This window comes from Chelmon rostratus, chromosome 21, assembly GCF_017976325.1.
Source record: "Chelmon rostratus isolate fCheRos1 chromosome 21, fCheRos1.pri, whole genome shotgun sequence".
Lineage (NCBI taxonomy): Eukaryota > Metazoa > Chordata > Actinopteri > Chaetodontiformes > Chaetodontidae > Chelmon > Chelmon rostratus.
This window is the reverse complement of record NC_055678.1, coordinates 14443876-14461937: the sequence shown is the minus strand read 5'-3', so window position 1 is coordinate 14461937 and position 18062 is coordinate 14443876. Positions and strand designations below refer to the sequence as shown.

At 44.8% G+C, this 18062-nt stretch overlaps 1 protein-coding gene across 1 annotated transcript; it reads right to left on the bottom strand.

The window, feature by feature from the left end:
* Positions 1 to 400: 400 nt before the first annotated feature.
* On the bottom strand, positions 401 to 9869 carry fam20a (FAM20A golgi associated secretory pathway pseudokinase). Its single transcript, XM_041962374.1, has 11 exons — positions 9220 to 9869; positions 7420 to 7613; positions 7004 to 7054; positions 5580 to 5658; positions 5165 to 5257; positions 3191 to 3306; positions 2446 to 2626; positions 1712 to 1821; positions 1516 to 1597; positions 1366 to 1425; positions 401 to 1265 (listed from the first exon to the last, which is right to left on the bottom strand). Exons 1-11 carry the CDS (start codon positions 9585 to 9587, stop codon positions 995 to 997), a joined length of 1605 nt encoding a protein of 534 aa, XP_041818308.1. The 5' UTR covers positions 9588 to 9869; the 3' UTR covers positions 401 to 994.
* Between the last annotated feature and the right edge of the window lie 8193 nt (positions 9870 to 18062).

Here is an 18062-nt window from a genome sequence, read left to right as displayed (position 1 = left end):
TAGTTGTGGTTATCCGTCTTACTTTACATCACACAGAGAGCTGGAACATATCAGGTTTGTCGGACGAGAACAAAGAAAACAATACAGGCCAAAGCTCAGACACGTTCCCAGAGGAAAACACATTCACAGATTTCTAAGACGAGAGCTGGCTTGGTTCAGAATTGTTATGGTGGTGTGATACGGCACAGTTGCTTTAGGGTAGTTATTTCTCTGTCTCGGCCTGTTTTAGCTGACGGTGACGTCGTAAAGCTGTTTAAACACCGATGAGACAGAAGGATTACAAGTCTGGAAAGCCGGGTGGAGTGAACTAAATGGCTGTTTGATAGGTTGCACTTTTCTCACACACCCTTACATTTCTGCTACTTGTAGGTGATAACTTACAATCAAAACTCGCACCGTGTCACCACATAAAATAACTTTATTTTATAATTATAACATACCGTGGATGCACACATCTTACTTTCACCAGCATTCATTTGACAAACAACTGATCCAGTGCATCGCAGCTCTCTCCTGTGAATATTAACTATGGCTTCATGTATCAACGAAATATTGACACTGGCTTCGTTTTCACTCTCAGCCATTTTTTTCGGGTGAAATTTATCTTCAGTTGTTCCTTAAAAGGTCTTAATTGACATGTTTTGACCCCAAAACCTCCCTGATGCTGCAGGTGCACATGAAAAGTGAGAGCCCTGTCCTGAAACGCATCCTCGGGGGAATTTATGACCACAAGAGAAACAGAAGGAAATAAAGCTACGGCTCCCTCTGTGATAGGAATTTGAGGCCTGTAGTGACTCACGTTCTCAACCTCCACAAAGAGATTCCTTCCATCTCTGAAAAGCCCCTCTTGAGGATTTCACAGCATCTTCCATTTATGGCTTGTTCCTTAAATCCACCTGAGCCTTGTCTGCTCACAAGGTGACTGCTCTTCAGCTCTTCACCATAAAGTCTGACTACTTTCTACGAGGAGGAGCGACGACCCGTTCATCCTCTGTTACCTGACCTTCTGCACCTCTGTGGCCGCCTGAGGTCTCGCTGTGGATTTGACAAAGTCTTTGGTGATCACCTCGTCCTCGCCCAGCCTCCGTACGCAGCGCTGGACCACCCGGAGGACCTTCTGTAACCTGCGGTCCAGCGCTAATAGGTGGGGCTCCGTCAGGATCGGGTGTAGAGGGTCTCCCTGCAGGGACTCCCTCATCACATCGCTGAGCCTGTACTCTGGTCGGGCCAGGAGCTGGAGCCGTAACAGCGTGGAGCGCTTTATCCTGAGCAGGGTGAAAAGAGTGACTCCTTCTCCTCACTTCTTCTTTAAAAACGACACCAGATCTCCATTATAAAATCCACAAACTGAAACATTACACTCACATGCAGCACTGAGACAGGGGAGCCAGGATGGACATCTCATCTTGAGAGTGCTTCCCAAACCTGAGCGAAACATGTGACAAGGAAATGAAACCACAATGTGTAATTTCACAATAATAATATCTAATGTTCTACGACATCTTTCCATCTCACCCTCTGGCATTGTCCAAGTGGAGAAGGAATCCTTCGTCCCCAAATTTGGTAAAAATCTCATAGTGGTGCCTGTCCATGTTGCCTGTAACATAGAGCCAAACACACAGAAATGTGAAGGGAGATTGCTTCTGACAGTAAAAAGTTCCTGTGCTTCTGAGAGTTGCAGCTGATAGTAGTAGTTAGTGGTACAAAGTACTTGTGAGGAAGTCGAAGATGGACATGTCTATGATGTTGAGGAGCCTGTTGCCAGAGTTGTAGGGATACAGCTGCTTTATGGTGTCACAGAAGAAGGGATTCACCTCCCACCTTTAAAAACAGACAGGAATGGCATCATTCAGAAAGCTCTGACCCAGGAAATGTTCACTGCAAGTACATGTTTCTGATATCGGTTTAAAGGTGTTTTAAGAGGAGTATATCACAGATTCTGAGGCATTATTACAACAATGTAACCCACAAAAGCATCACTGAAAAGCTGAGCCGATCGCAGCTTCTGTGCTGTGCTTTATGTTGTGTCACTGAGGTGGATTTCATGAGAAACCTGCTCAGCAGATTTACGGCACCAAACAGGAAGTCTGGTGCAAATTGATTTCATACGTTACAAAAAGGGAGGATGGTGAAATAAAGAAAGGCTGAAATTTGAAAAGAAAAAAACACTCCTCCGCCTCTTTTTGGAAAAGCCTTTGACCAAAGAACATCCAATTTGTCTGAGCATCAGAAGGATTTATGGGAAATCTGGCCTTTTAGTTTGAAACACCAGAATCTGACTGGAGGCCACCAACAGTCTCAACCGCAGTCAGATTATAGTCAGTAAAAGACATGACAGTAGCTCAGGATTATAACAATCGTCCCTCTGAGCCACACAGGACAACATACGATCGAGCATTCTGCAAAATGAGACGTTACTCCTCGCGTGGTGTACAGAGGTCTTACTCTTCTCGCCCGGTGAAGGTGTAGGAGCGTATCCAGGGGTTGGGGATGGAGATGCGGGGGGCGATGCTGAGGCCGGGCAGGTATGCAGACAGGGAGCCCTCCAGCAGGTCGGGGCTCCCACACACCGCATACTCCGTCTTACACACATACAGACACTTGGCGAAGAAACACGTGTTGTTCGCTGTTGGGAGGCAGAGCAAAATGGTGGAATACAAAATGAGTTTCCTGCTCACATACGATTACATGCTTTTTGATCAGCTCTGCCTTTCCCGCCAACTCTGTGCTGCGTCACCGGCCAGAAAAATCATCAAACCAGAGCCGAAATAACTCAGAGAGAGGCTCGGGTCTGTACTGATGTGCGTTGTTCCGCAAAAATATGTGGACGTTAAAGCGTGACGTTAAAGTCAGATATTGGCCACGTAATTTTGTTACGACATAGAATAGACAGGTTGCCAACTGTTTGGCATAAAAATGTAAAATGAAACGAGGGAAAATTGAGAAACGGCACAAAATATCCACTGAGAGCAGCTTCGGTATGCAAGTATTGTTCAATACTTTTCAAAAGTTACCACCCAAAAATCTATAAACCCAGACAAGCAACACAAGCTTAGCTTAGCTTAGCTCACTGAAGAACATATAACACACAACTAGCTAAGCTAACTGTCTCCTGGCTGTAGCTGTTAGCTCAGTGCACAGACACCAGAGTGGCATCAGTCCACTGTCTTCAAGTGAATCGGGTCTTCACCTGGTGAGGTGAAGAAGACAGCGCGCAGGTCTTCGTTGTGGGTGACTTGGAGGACTTCTCCTGAGACGTTCACCAGCCTGCCGGCCACTGGCGGGACCCTCCGGAAGTCCAGGATCCTGACAAACAGGTTGATGAGATGTGGAGGAAAACCCCTTCAGACATGAGTTATCTGGCTTTCACGTGTAAAGAAAAGTTTACAGTTCACACAGCCCACATGAACTCAATGTATATGTAACGTGAACCCTCAGAAGATGATGGTATCGTTATCCTCGTCGCCTCTTTTCACACGAACCCACAGTTCATTTTTTCCCTGATTCTTATCAATGAGTATACCCCATCGTCCGTCCCCTCGCTCAATCATTTCGCCGGCTGCGTTCACACACGCCATCAAGAGCTTACGCCTCCCCGGGGGAGCCGTATTTCAGTCATGTCACACAAACAGCAATCACTGTGCGGAGCTGGATGGCTGTTTCTCAGATCGTCAGCGTTCCCCAGCTGCTGATTGCCGGTGATAACGATGAGGGCTTCTGGCAGCCGACGCAGACACAACAGAGAGACAGCATTCAAAACACACGGCCATAAATGAAAAATCAGAGGGAGCAGAGACGTGATCTGTCTGCCTTATTTGCGTTTGGTGACAGAAACTGTTAGTGCTGACATTTCCATGGCTAATACGTGTTTAGAGTACGAGCAGACGTGCGGTATAATAACCGCCGTGTGGAGCTACAGCGACTGATTGAGTTGTTGACGTGGCACTCCTGTTCTTTTCTGTGTTGTGTGGTGAAGCGCTGACATATCACCGTGTGTGGCGCCCTAATGATACTGTCTAGCTCAGATGAGAGTGAATCACCTCACCTGAGCTAATGTGCAATTACAGAAAGACGTGAGTGTCTGTGTCTGTGTGTGTGTGTGTGTGTGTGTGTGTGTGTGTGTGTTGTCATGTTTGTCCAAAGACTGTGGTTTATCAGCTCGTTTGGAAATCCTGGGCCGGGAAGACATGTTGCAATCTCTGTGTAGGCTGGGTGGTTTATTTGTTGGCACCAGGAGATGAAGTATAAATTTACATCTATTTGTTGGAGAACTTTTTTTTTTTTTTTTAATGATTGCATCGTGTTTCAACAGTGGTATGCTGCTACAAGACTGTTGCCGCTGCCTCTTTAAGGTTACAATCTCATTTCATCATCGTTGTTCTGAGACACAATAAATTAGAAAGCTTCTGATCATTTCAGTGATTTTTTTTTTACCATGTAAATGTCAACAACAGTGAGAGTTTACAGCAACTAACGTCACTTTGAGGCTGCACTGAGCTAAACGCCACGCATCATCACGCCAACCTGCTCACAATGACAATCCTAACATGCTGATGCAAAGCTTGGTCATCATGCTGACGTTTGCTAATTAGCACTATACACAAAGTACAGCTGAGGATGATGGGATTGTAATTATTTTTGTTAGTTATCATGATGTCTGAACCAAATGTAACAGCAATCCAACCAATAGCTGTGGAGAAAGTTCAGTCAAAACCACAAATATTCACCTCATGGTGGCGCTAGAGGAGATGTCAGGGGATCACCAAACAAAGCAGGATTCCCTCTGGGGGATCATGAAAGTGTGTCCAATCCATCCAATGAGTATTGAGATATTTCAACCGGCCATAATTTAAAACATACACACTGCTGTTCACGATGCATTGAACACCATTAATAACTAACTGCTGTTTCCAGTTTTACATTTACATCACAGATTGTGCCTTTAAAATAAAACGCCTGAAGAAAAACAATTTGTAGCACTTCAGTGTGCAGCAGAGCCGCAACTGAGAGCAATAAAATGGCAAATGTGCAACAGAAAGTAAAATTACCCCCAAGCGCCACTGGTGCATAAATTCACAGAGACGGTGCGTAACCGAGACGATAGTGAAAACAGGAAGAACGCTGAAGTGATAAAGAGCGTTGTGAGTGAAGAGGAGGGCTGCACCTGTCCAGGTGAAAGGCGGCGATCTCTGCGTTGTGTCTCTGGAAATCAACAAAGTAGAAGAAATCTTCTGGAGTCTCCTCGTCCCTCTGCTGCCTGACACACACACGCACACGCACACGCACACACGTACACACACAAAGATCAAGCTGTCAGTAACAATAGTCTGTCGTATATAATCAACACCACCATCATTTTATCAGATACTAGATGATTTAGCCTGACATACACTAACATAGGACATGATGTGAGATGATGTACTGTGATATAAAGTTATTTAATCTGTCATTTCATGAAGACTTCATGGACACCAGTGTTATATTTTTAAATGGATTGCAGAACCACAGTGGTGTGCTTCACCACAAATCCAGCGCTCGATACAGATGGGAGACTCATCGAACGTGGGCTCGGTCCTCACCTCATTGGTTTGAACATGGCTTTAGCGAAGTTCTGCATCTTCAGAGCCAGTTTCAGGTGATGTCCGCTCGGTTTCACAACTGCAGCGGAGACACAGACGGAGAAAAACACTTTACGCTGGTCAGTGACACTAGATGCTGGAGAACTTAATATCCCACATTTCCTTTAAACTGGGCAGAAACTGACTTTGGGTTCGACAAGATTTAACAGCATCAGGTAAATGAGTCAGTGTTTGGCTTTTTAGCTCAATACCCCGGAGGCCAGTTAAAACCGGAATATTTTCTAGATCTGCCTGCTCCCTGTGATAAAGTAATTGGGGGGTTGGTCACACAGCTTGTGCTCTGCTCTCTCAGCAGACTTGTGTTCCTCGTCGCTCCGTCTGGCTGTATATTATGTCACAGCAGTAGGCCAGAGTAACCACGCATGCCCTCCCCCTTGCTGCGCTCTGTGTAACTCCAGGTTTATTGATGGCTAACTATCATTTCAAGGTTTACAACCTTTTTTTTTTCTGGAAGTGAATGAGAAGAGGACCGAGCTGGCGTAAACAGCCCTTGTGGCCGGTGAACCCCGTCGCTCTTCGGTTACTGAAATAATGAGAAAGTCTTTTGAGGTTAAATTTAACCCGGCGGGACGGATTGTTTTGTTGCATTTCTTCTTGGCGGTGAATGATGTTTGGCGTGGTCAGCCACTTCGCTGTGCTGGTGAGGCACACGCAGGACAGAAAGTTTGAGGGAGCAGCATACGTTGCTGGCGATAACATAGAAACCAAGCAAATGTATAAAAGTGAAAATAGTGAAAAACTGGAGCTCCTTTTGCCATCCAAATGAACTTTAACGTTCATTTTGCTGCAGCTAGCTCCATTGCAACTGCATCCACCATGTCTGCGAGGTCCTTGCTGCAATTACATCTATTAAAAATCACTTTTTCAATTATCCATCCCCACATGTGAAGCTTTGTCTTGCGTGCTGCGCAGAGGTACAGCAGGAGGTGACAGTCTAAGTGGAGGCTGGTGTGTAGGTTGAAGCGCTGGAAAACGTTGGCCTCCCTCAGAGCATGCAGACATCAAACATTTAATTAAGAGTTCTGCCTTTGAATGCGAGCAAATGACTGCTTTTTCTTTCCTTCTTTCTTTCTTTTTTTCTTTTTTTGCCCCAGAGCAAGTGTCTCGTACAGACCGACAAATCTGAATTTTGGTGCCAAATGGAAACAAAATGCTCGCTATCACAAAGGCGGCAGTGTGTTTGTCTTTGAGCGTGGCAGAAAAGAGAGGAACAAAAAGAGAGGAACAAAGGGGCGAGTCAGCGATCAAACAATCGTGCTGTTACACGCTGTACACAGAATACAGAGCTACACGCCGTGAGATAGAGAAAATCAAAACCCGAAGATGTAGAAGCCTCATTCCATTCAGCGGTGAATCGACCATACCTTGGGTACAATCACATGCTCCTTTTAGGGCCTTCTCGTCTTGAGTGTAGTCTGTGAGAGATAAAGGTTTGTTAGCTACTCATTTAGCAGAGTTGCATGTAGCATTATAACATCAGTATTTCATCACAAGGATTTGGACACATAGCCAGAATATAAGCATCTCTAACAGCCTCTTCAAACCAGCAACTCAGTATCCAATGGAGAACTGCTCTGTTGCTTTATGGCACAAAACATGAAGACGGCACTGTTCTGAAACAGAGCTGAACCTCTCAGGAGGGACAGGAACACAGACGATTTATGGCAAATCTGAATTTTGACCTGAGATACAGAGGTTTCACTCCAAATTACATCAAGCAATTACACTGACACACTGACACACAGATGTTTTTAAACCCCATCTGTCATCTATCCATCACCTGCGCTGACGACCATCATGCTCTGCATCTCCTTGAGGAGCTGTGGGATAGCAGGGTCATCGCGGGAGTACAGAGCGTAGCGGTTGATTCCCAGGTGGAACTTCAGCCAGCTGGCGTCGGGGTCAACGGTCATTTCGCGTTCAGTCACAGTGATGTTGGACGCAGCCGCCGCCTCGATGTAGAGTTTCATGTGTCTGAGGAGCGACAGCAGAGGTAGGAAACAGCTGGGATACGCACAGCGCTCTCACACACTTTGAATGCAGTGTTACATAAACAACAGTGAGGTAGCCGGCTGAGAGAGTCCGGGACTCTGGCTGTGGTGTTGCTCAGCCTGGATTGCCAAGTTAAAAAAAAAAAAAAAAAAAAAAAAGCCGCTCAGGCATCACTTCTAACAACGTTTTGTAAAGGCAGTATTTTATTTTGGAAAGGCCACAGATTTGGAGCAGCACTTGGTGCCAGAAATCTGCAGCAAAGTGCGTTCAACAGGCTTTCCTCGCTACAAGAATGTGTTTCAAACGAAACAGGATACAAGGAACTACACAGAGACGCCGACATTCATCGAATTCATTATGCACACTCTGTTGTGTAACTTGTTTTATTTGCCAGTGTAGCCCAGTTTTATTAGTCATCTTATGGGCTCTCTATTGTTTTTTAAAAGCAGCTGAAACAAACTTCTGAATTTCCACAACCTCCTCTCCTCTCTGCTACACTTAAAGTCTGAGCAAGACTAATCTGAGACCAAAACAAACAAGGCTGTGGCGAGAGGGGACACCACATCGCCAGAGCTGACCGCACAGAGTGGGACGGTCATCTCCCAAACCAAACAAAACTCCAGCACGGGCTGGATGGAGCGCCGAGATAATAAAGCGAGGGGCTATAAATGCGAGTTTGCTCATCGGTCATCCTAACGAGTTGGTGTGACAGAGGGTAATCAGGCCGATAGACGAGCACAGACCACAGACCACAGAGTGCACAGTCACACAGAAGATAGCGAAGAGGAAGTGGGGAATGTTTGTGTGGAAATGTCTCGCAGCGTCTGCATGGAAGAACACACACAGATACAGGTTGACCAGGAAATTAATTATAAGCATGAACAAGCTTAACGATGGAACTGAGCCGCTCATTTGCGCAGCCCCAATCAAGATTTTGCAAGTCTCGAACAAGCCTTTGGGCTAGCCATTGTTTTTTTGAGTTTGTTTTTTACAAGGCAGCAGAGAGAGGAGATCTATTGCTCATATTTCTTCCTCATTTTCCGACGTAAGAGCCCAAAAAGTCGGTATCTCTCAGAGGGAGTGCACTGTGTTGGGATAGACAGACAGCGTCATGAGCCAAGACAGCTACGGCTCCCACAGATTAAGATGGGCTTTAGCAGCTTTAAATCCTTGTTTACCTTAAAGAGAGCGTTCCAGACGAGGGCTCTCAGAATGACATGTTTGTGAGGGTTTTTCTGCCACCAGCCCACTCGACATCTAGACTTTTATGACGCACCAACTGTCTACACGTCCTGACGTCTGTCTGTGGGTGTAAATCTGTTATCACGAGCGAATGCACAAGTGTGTTTATGCGCACAGATGTGTGCTTATGTTTGTCTGCTGTGGGTTTGGCCGTAATGTCAGCGACCCTGCCCCTTGACCGCAGCCCTTACACGTGCTTTAACAGTGAGATCTTTGAGCCAAAGTTAACTTCTTTCACAATGAAGTTGAGTAACATGCCACATTTAGTCCCCTCAGCCGCTGCAAAAACAACTGCACCGTGGACAAAATGAGCGACAGATCTAGAAAAACGATGCCAGAAACTGACCTTTCCCAACGTGACACCTTCCTCCTGTAGTACTCCATCAGCTGCTCCACCTGCAGCAGCCTCTCCTCCGGCTCCAGCACCGGAGTCTGGATGTTGTACAGAGGGTGAGCAAACAGCCTCCCCAGCTTTGAGCCCCCATCCGTGGGTTCAGACATGGCGTAGTCCAGGGGCAGCAAAGAAGTCCAGTTGGAGAGCTGAGGGGTGGCGAGACCCCCGTGCCTGGGAAGGGTGAGGTTGTCGGGACCGCATGAGCAAAAGTGCCCCGAACCTTGCCCCACGCTCCGCAGCTTGGGCAGCAGGATAAAGTAGAGGTCAGCAGAGAAGATGGCCGTGAGGGTCGCGGCTAGGAAGAGTCGGTCTCTCCTCATCTTTGACACAGAGAGAGGAAAACGCTGAAGAAAGTCAGGACTATGTGCTGCTCCGGAGAGTGCGAGGCATCACTTGTCGGCTGCCTCCAGCCTCTCACACAGCCAGCCAGGCAGAGGCGAGAGGTAAGCAGCCAGAGGTGGGTCCAAGTCTCTCTCTTTCTCGTCTCTATCTGTGTGTTTCACTCTGTTCCTTCCAGCCTCACTTCTCCTCCTCCTCCTCCTCCTTCTCCTCCTCCTCCTCCTCCGTCCTTGGCAGCAACAAGAGAGAGCTGAGCTGAGAGCGAGCATGTGTTTGCAACAGTCACTGACAGTTTGGCTGCTTCCAGGGACCTGCTGCTCTGAGGACGAGACCGAGAGTGTGTGTGTGTGAGAGAGAGAGAGAGAGATAATAAAGAGGGAGTGTGTGTGTGTTTGTGTGTGTGTGTACACTGTGGGCGTGTATATGCGCAGGTATGTACACAACCATCAAATGACAGGTTAGTAGATTGAAAATGAGCTCAATGAGGCTGGAGAAAACACACACATACACACACTTGGGGACAGAAGCAGAAGCGAGAAGACTGCGAGTGTAGAATCACAGGTGTTTGTGTAATAGTGTGTGACTTGCCTTGACGTCCCTTTTTCTTTCCAAGAAGGCGCTTCCCTCTGTCATCTTCTAGCCTCGTCCTCGCTCCACCTCATTAAGCACAGTCCACTTCATCTCATCAGATCTTCTCTCCTCCTCCCATCCCACGCTTCGTGTCACCCCTGCTCTAAACCTCTCTCCTCCTCTGTCATCCTTTGCTACCTCTGTGCCTTCCTCTCTTTTCCTTTCTCCTCTCCGTCTCTGCCTTACTTCGCCACAGACCTCCAGTCAGTTTCGCTCCAGGCAAAAATTCCCAGCTGCACTTTCCCTCCAGCTGCAGTTCCCACACATGAATCCCTCACTTTCTTCTCCCTGTCACGCTGATCTACAAAGAGACGCAAGTTCAGAAAAGGCAGCGCTGGAAAAAAAAATACGAGTTCTTGCACAACTTGAAATGAGGAAACACACAGGGAAAAATAACACGTCCCCTCGTTCACAGGCCACCTTTTCTTTACTCTCCCCCTCTCTGATTCCTGAGAAAACATACAGCGTATAAATTACGATCGCAGCTTGTTGCCCATTTCGGCTCTAAAAGCCCTAAGCAGCTTTATACCGAAGCAATGAAGATCTCACAGGGCATTTCCCAGCCTGCATCTGCGCTGTTGTTACTGTGGTATTTTGGAACATCTGTCGTCTGTTTGGGTGTGTGTGCGTGTGTGTCTGTTTGTGTGGGGAAGTCTGGCGAAATTACGAATTAATGTCTGAGAGTTGTTCTCCAGGGTGTTTTATCCACTCTGAAGAGAAAACAGGCTGAGAGAAGTCTGATGTTGGAAATTAGCGAAAGGAAGCTTTAACCTGCTATTTAGCCTGATTGCACAAGAGCTTCTGTTTTGCCTTCACACACACACACACACACACACACACACACACACACACACAGACAGACAGGCTAAGTGGGTGACTGCCTCCTATAAGGTTTTTTTCGAGGACCACAGCTACAAAAACAAAAAGAGACGCTTTAGTCGTTCTTTTGACCCAAATGCATGCTGTAAAAAATACCTGCTTTTAGACAAGCGGAAGCCATTTTTGTCCCAACTGAATGAGCTTTCCATATTGTTTCTGTTGGTGGTACATGGTCCCTCGAAACTGTATTTTCAAAGTGACTTTGAAAAGGAAAATAAAAAAAACAAAACAAAACATCCCACTGTAGACCCTGAGGGACAACAAACTGAAAAATGCATGTGCCATTTAATCTTTATTCCAGATTACAAAAAGTAAAAATATGTACTTTTGGTTGGGCATCTGACAACACATCACCTTTGGTGTTAATTTAGAGATGTCTGAGGGGGTAAAAGCGCAGACTCGGTGACTTGCCCTGTTTGTCCCAGCTGTGTCTGTTTGTATTTATCCCTGAGACACAAACTTAAGAAAGGGCGCTGTTCTCGCTTCCTCCCCCACTAAAACATCCAAACTGGTGCCTAAAATAACCCGGCTTTTAAAGACGAGCAGGCGAGCGCATGCAAAATCGAATATGAAAAAGAACGAGAAAAAATAGGGCAATGAGTCTTGTGTCACCAATTCGTGCAATTCAGCAGAACTGTGATGATGAGTGCAGGGTGTGAGATAAATGCATGTGATAGCTCAGATATCTGTTTGTCGTGATGTGCGTCTGAATGACCCAGAATTCTCAGATATCAGGAAACTGATAAAAAGAAATGCTGATAAACGAAGTACAACAATCAGGGTAATGTGAAGCTGCTGTTTCACAACTAAAAGGGGCACATGCATAGCTGCGAATGATTTTAAAGCAGCAGATCACCATTTTTGGAACAACCCTTGGCTTAGCAGGAGACCTGGAAACAGCTCTTTGATTGGTTTATTTGGAAAAGTTTTGATATCCAGCACTGTGGTTTCAACTATGTGGATGGATGCAGCAACTTCCTGGGGTCTTTGCTAGATGACAGGACTTCAGGAAGTGACTGCAGCCAGCCATGAAATAGCATAGAGAGCACACAACCACATGAAACACTGTAACACCACAACGTGTCAATTTTACATTTCAGTTCTTGTGTGGATTAAACAACATATAGTGTGTTAATCTGAGGATTTAAGACCTTTGGACAGAACCAAGCTAGCTAGCGCCCTCCTATTTTCTGTCTTTATGCTAAGATAGGATAGCCAACTGCTGTGTATTACCCCAAATGTCAAAAATATTCCTTTAAAGAAGAGATGAGTAGGAAATAGAGCAACATCGGGAAATGTGAGCAGAGACTGGAATGAATAAAAACGAATTAGAAAAAACCTAAATGCAACAGTGCAGAAAAACCAGTGAAAACAGAATGAACAAAGTTGTTCAGAAGAGTTAGTGCGGCTGGTTAGAGGAGGAAATACTGCCAGCACAGTGTTCATATGACATATTTAAACAGACATATTTAATTTACAGTTTTAACATAGCTTCATAAAATAAAAGGAGAGCAGAGAAGCATTTATATCTGACTGGACAGGTAAGAAGCTCACTTTTCCTTCCAGATGCTGCGAGCTGAGCCTTTTGCTGCCAGTCAGACTCTGATTCTGCACCCAGGGGATTGTGGTTAAGTCCTCAGCGGGGAAGGCATCTCCTGAAAAAGGAATATGGGTTAAAAAAAAAAAAAGAGGAAAATGAGGAACAGACATTTCAGCTTCGGGTTCAGAAAACAATTTTCATAAATATGGAGCAGAGTTTAGAGAGAAGAGGCATCAAGGCATTTCTGACATTCTTCCTTCTACAAACATCTAAAGCAATGAGATGGATCGATGGAGGTCTTATGAACTTCTTTTTTTGACCTCTCAGCAGGTCACTCCACATGAATTGGCAGCTACAGGGGTAGCCTCTTCCATATCTAGGCTGCGAATGCACAGTGTGGCAGCGCCTCGCACAATATAAAGGGATGAGGTCACAGTTGGGAGAAGGCGATAGAGAGAGGATGAAGACGCTCAGCAGAGGAAGAGATCAAGAGGCAGATTCAGAGCAGCTGAGACAAAAGAAAAGGAGGAAGTGGGAAAGACATGCATGCAAACACTCAAAGGAAAGAAATCAGGTTTCTTCCCATCAGATGGATCAAAAATAGAATGGCGGAATTTCTCTCTCACGTCTTTTATCCCTCTTTCATTATCCCTTCCCATCCATCATGTTTTTTTGGACAACTTCTGGCTGACCATGCAGCGCTACAGCCATAGCTCCAGGGCGAAAGGAAGCGGAACTGTGGCCTTACATTCCTCCAGAATTGATCGAGCTGTTTATAGTTGCGTGTGCTGACCAGTACTTTTCTGCTGGCCACTACTGGATGTCGACAAACCCAGACTACCACCGACAACAATAAACACTCCCACTGTAGAGCATTTACATGACACATCAAAAATAAAATGCCACTGTCCAGAACTAGGTCGAGCACAGCAGCCAGGTAAAATGACTGTTGTAGATGGCGAGCTGATGAAATAAAGTTTATTAACTGGCGAGACTATGTAACTTTTCCTGAACAGCAGCCGCTTTGTGTCACAATAACAAGCGAATGGGATGCTAAAACGGAAATGCTAAGATGTAGCTATATAGCAGCAAAAGCAGTGAGAAGTCAAAGTCTTGCTGATGTCAGTCACACAGCAATATAAAGTCTGCTAGCGTTAGCTAACATTAGCCACCACGAGCTACTGGTCATACCAGACCAAGTCAGACATTAGCAGCAAATCCGCTAAGTGTGCTGCATTGAGCAAGGGCGTGGTTTGATTGTGCATGAGTTATCATTTGTAACATGAGGGATGTGTCATTTCCTCTTTGGAAAATTACTCACAGTACCGTTGCTTGGAGTTACAACATCCTTCATGCTGGTACAAAAGGATCAGTTTTAAGCTTGTTAGCTCATTTGCGCAACTTCTGCGTTCTTTCTGCACAACAAATTAAATAGTTCAATGACTAGTTTGACACTTTCTAAAATACAGTTATTCACTTTCTTGCCAGGAGTTGTACGAGAGGATCTATGCCACCTCTCATATCTATCTGTTCATTCTGAAGCTAGACAGTCTGCTTAGCTCAGCACAAAGCCGCAGTCTCAAGTATCAGGACATTTAACACTGCTGATAAAAGAACTACAACAATCAGGGAAATGTGAAGCTGCTGTTTCACAAATACAAGGGAAACATGCATAGCTAATAGATGCTTTCTAAGCAGTGGGTCACCATTTTGGGAAATACTCTTAGCTTAGCTTAGAGACTGGAAACTGCTGGCTGTAGCTTCTTATTTACCATACAGACATGAGGTATCAATCTCTTCTAACTGCTGCCAAGACAGCAAAAAGGCATGTTTCCCAAAAATGGCAAGTTATTTCTTTAGGTTTCTGAGTTCATTTGCACCATTTTTCGCATTGTTGTTGATCACTAGTTCAATGAAAAAGATTTCACTTGATAGAGCATTGACAGATATTTGGGTCATATTCCTATACTTTGATAAGTTTGATTACGCACATATATTCTGCTAATAGTTAGATTACATGCATATGCTTACGTTAATGATAGTTGGATCCAACTATCATTAACGTAAGCATATGCATGTTAAATAGTTCAATGTTGGATCCAACTATCATTAACGTAAGCATATGCATGTTAAATAGTTCAATGTTGGATCCAACTATCATTAACGCAAGCATATGCATGTAATCTAACTATTAGCAGAATATATGTGCGTAATCAAACTTATCAAAGTATAGGAATATGACCCAAATATCCGTCAGCATAAAGATCAGGTATTGATCAAGCCACAGGAGGAGGAGAGAATGGAAAGGATCCAGGAATTAGTATGACATTCACCTTAAGGACCAGAGTCTGATGGGATGAAAGCAACCAATCAGCAGTGATTGCTGTCATCAAGCCAACGTCTCCTCTGGTGACACGGCGCTACCGTCTGGCAAAAGTCCTCACACAGATACTGACACACACACACACACACACAAATAGTTGAATGGATGTGCGTTCATGGAGGGAGGGAAAAGTAGACAATTGAGATGAGAATAACAAGTGTGCGTGAGTGGTCCTGCACAGTGTTTACACTCATCTGCTGCTGATTGTGTTTACCATGGGCTGCTGAGGTTGCTCGTGGTCACTCTCTGGTGGTCTGGGGGATGAAGCTGAAGTGGATGACAGGAGACAAAGTTAGTAAATGTGTGTGTGTGTGTGTGTGTACATAGCTGTGTCTGCCTGGGTGTGGTTGTTGAGAGAGCACAGCTAATCGCTTATTTTGGCAAGTTCAGAGTAACAGGCAGACAGTGAAAGGAAAGGAAATGTCTTGCAGACACACACACACATACACACACACAAAACCTTGAGCATTTGTGCACTTAATTTTTTTTTTTTTTATCTGGCCTGCGTCTCTGGAGCAGAACATTGCCCAAATGTTCCTGAGCTGAGCTCCAGACTTCAGGGGAGGAGAATGTGAAGAATGCTCTGACTCGCCTCTTCATAACGTGGTGAAATTGGCCATGATTTAATCAGAGTATCAGGTTTAATTAGCTTGGAAGGCCATCCTGACCTGAACGTATAAACCCTTTTCATGAGTATCTGCAGCAGCAGCAGCTACACACGCGCGCACACCCCCATACACAAGTCTAGAGGGATCCTGTCGAAAGTGGTGATTGCTGGAAGGGACATTCCCAGTACAAAGCCAAATGTGACTGGAGATGGCCTGGGTCATCTGTGTGTGTGTGTGTGTGTGTGTGTGTGTGTGTGTGTGTGTGTGTGTGTGTGTGTGTGTGCAGCCCCTCATAACACCTGTTTGCGCTGAACAGATACCTTCAGAGCAACATTCCTCCTGAGAGGTTTGACCTCTGTTGGTGGGGTCAGGTTGACTTGTGACTTTGCAGAGCTCCATGTCGTTACTTTCAGTCCTCTCCTCCTCGTCTTCTTTCAGCTTCCTCTGCGTCGTCCTGTGGATGTCAGAAAAGATGTTGTTCTTTTCTGACGGGAACTCACTTGAGCAAACACAAAGCTGTTGACTTTAGATTAGACAGGTTTCCCGGGACAGGTTTGCTTTTTTGTTCATGTCAGTGAACTAGACGGGGCTTTGATCAGTGATCTCTGCTGGATGATATTTTGTCACAGAGTCCAATATCTGTGTGAGTGTTTTGTTGTTAGATTTGATTTAAACCAGAACTGTAGCTGCTCTCCATTTCTGTGGTGTAGCTGGCCTGCACTTGAGTACTGTGTGTGCTCTTCTGTGTGTTTGTCTGTGAGCATGTGTGCATTTTAGGACTGCTTTATTTAGCAAATTAAAACTGATTGATTATAATTCCAACATATAATCTGAGCTCCATGAATGGAGAAGCACAAGCTAAAAGGAGCCCACAGAGCAACTTTGCACTGATGAGATTTTTAGATGACATCTGAATGGTTCGAGACATTTGTGGTGAAATGAGACTACAAAGAGTTTTAAGTAGATATTTGGCAGCCTCTATGTTAAGTCATGTTATGTCATTTGGGATGTGTCTTGTTTATGAATTACCAAAACATGATGTAGTGTGCAGTTACAGTATCTACCCACTGGTTAAAAACTGGGTAAGTTATAGCTAAAACTCTGTGCGGCTGTTCTGAAGCACAGCACTTTAAAAATAATGCTAATGACAACATGCTAACATGCTCACTATCTTACCTTAGTGTGTTAGCATGCTAATATTTGCTAATTAAAAGTAACACATAGTGCAGCTGAGGCTGATGGGAATGTCATTAGTTTTGCAGGGTTTTGCTAAACTAAACTATTTTTGTTAAAAAATGAAATTTAAGTTACACTTTGACCAGATGGTGGCGCTAGAAGAAGAGTTTAGGGCTCAACAAAGCTATTACAGTTCATCCTCAGGGGGGCATGAACGTCTGTACCATATTTCACTGCCATCCATCTGATAGTTTTTGAGATATTTCATTCTGGACCAATGTGGTGTAGCAAACAGAATTATACATTTACGTGAGAGCTACAGGAGAGACACTGAAATGTTGTCTAGCGGTCTGCGGGTGGTTGACCAATCAGAAGCCACAGAGGAAATGACGAACAGACAGTGAGTATGGGAGACAAGTTGACTTTTAGACCGCTAACTTTTTCTCTCTCACCCGCTTCCTAAAACACACACTAAATCACCACAACCGATAATTTAAGTTTCAATAAGATCCTCCATGTGGTACATCTTAATTAAGAGACCACAAGCAGCCATCAGCTGCACGTATTCACAAGACGTAAACCATAATGTTATATATGCGTATTAAATATCCGTATCTAAGCACCCGCTGACTCTGTTTTTCACTTCACTTTATCCTCTTAAGTTAGGAGTGTTCTTTCCTTTACCCAACATGTGACAGAAATACAGTCAAGCACACAGCGAAGGGCCTGGGCCAAGCCAGAGTTTATGACCTTTAACCAAACTGAAGTTTCTATTAAAGACTCAAACGCCTGTGGAAACAGCGAGGGAAGTTTCTTTTAGGGGAAGATCTCAACCATGACGTACTCCTCTACAGAACATTCTCCATATTAGATTTGGCACAAACCATTCAGGGCTCACTGTTGACATCATTATTTGTTTGGACCATGTCCCATACACTCTGCTATGTAGTGGCAGAACTGAACGATATAATCTCAGAATGGCTGCCATGTTTGCACACATCATCCTCAAATTTTGGCCTGTATAATCCAATATGCCTCACAGGCAGCATGTGTGCAGCCATTTTTAGCATTTATGGCCTCCAATGCACCAATCATGGAAGAGTTAGCACACCGCTGAGCGACACAGAGTTGATCTGTTAACCCTTAATGAGTTCAGCAAATTTGCCAACTAAGAAAATAGTTTTTGTTCAGATTTTGACATGTTTTGTTTCCCTACTAATGCAATTTGGTGTCATATATT

What these genes read in the sequence shown, in the direction of transcription:
- fam20a (XM_041962374.1), bottom strand. Translation starts at nt 9,587, where the DNA reads ATGAGGAGAGACCGACTCTTCCTAGCCGCGACCCTCACGGCCATCTTC. An exon ending in GCCATGTTCAAACCAATGAG is followed by an intron (nt 5,258 to 5,579) that starts GTGAGGACCGAG and finishes TGTGTGTGTCAG; the next exon opens with GCAGCAGAGGGACGAGGAGA. An exon ending in CACTTGGACAATGCCAGAGG is followed by an intron (nt 1,426 to 1,515) that starts GTGAGATGGAAA and finishes TGTTTCGCTCAG; the next exon opens with GTTTGGGAAGCACTCTCAAG.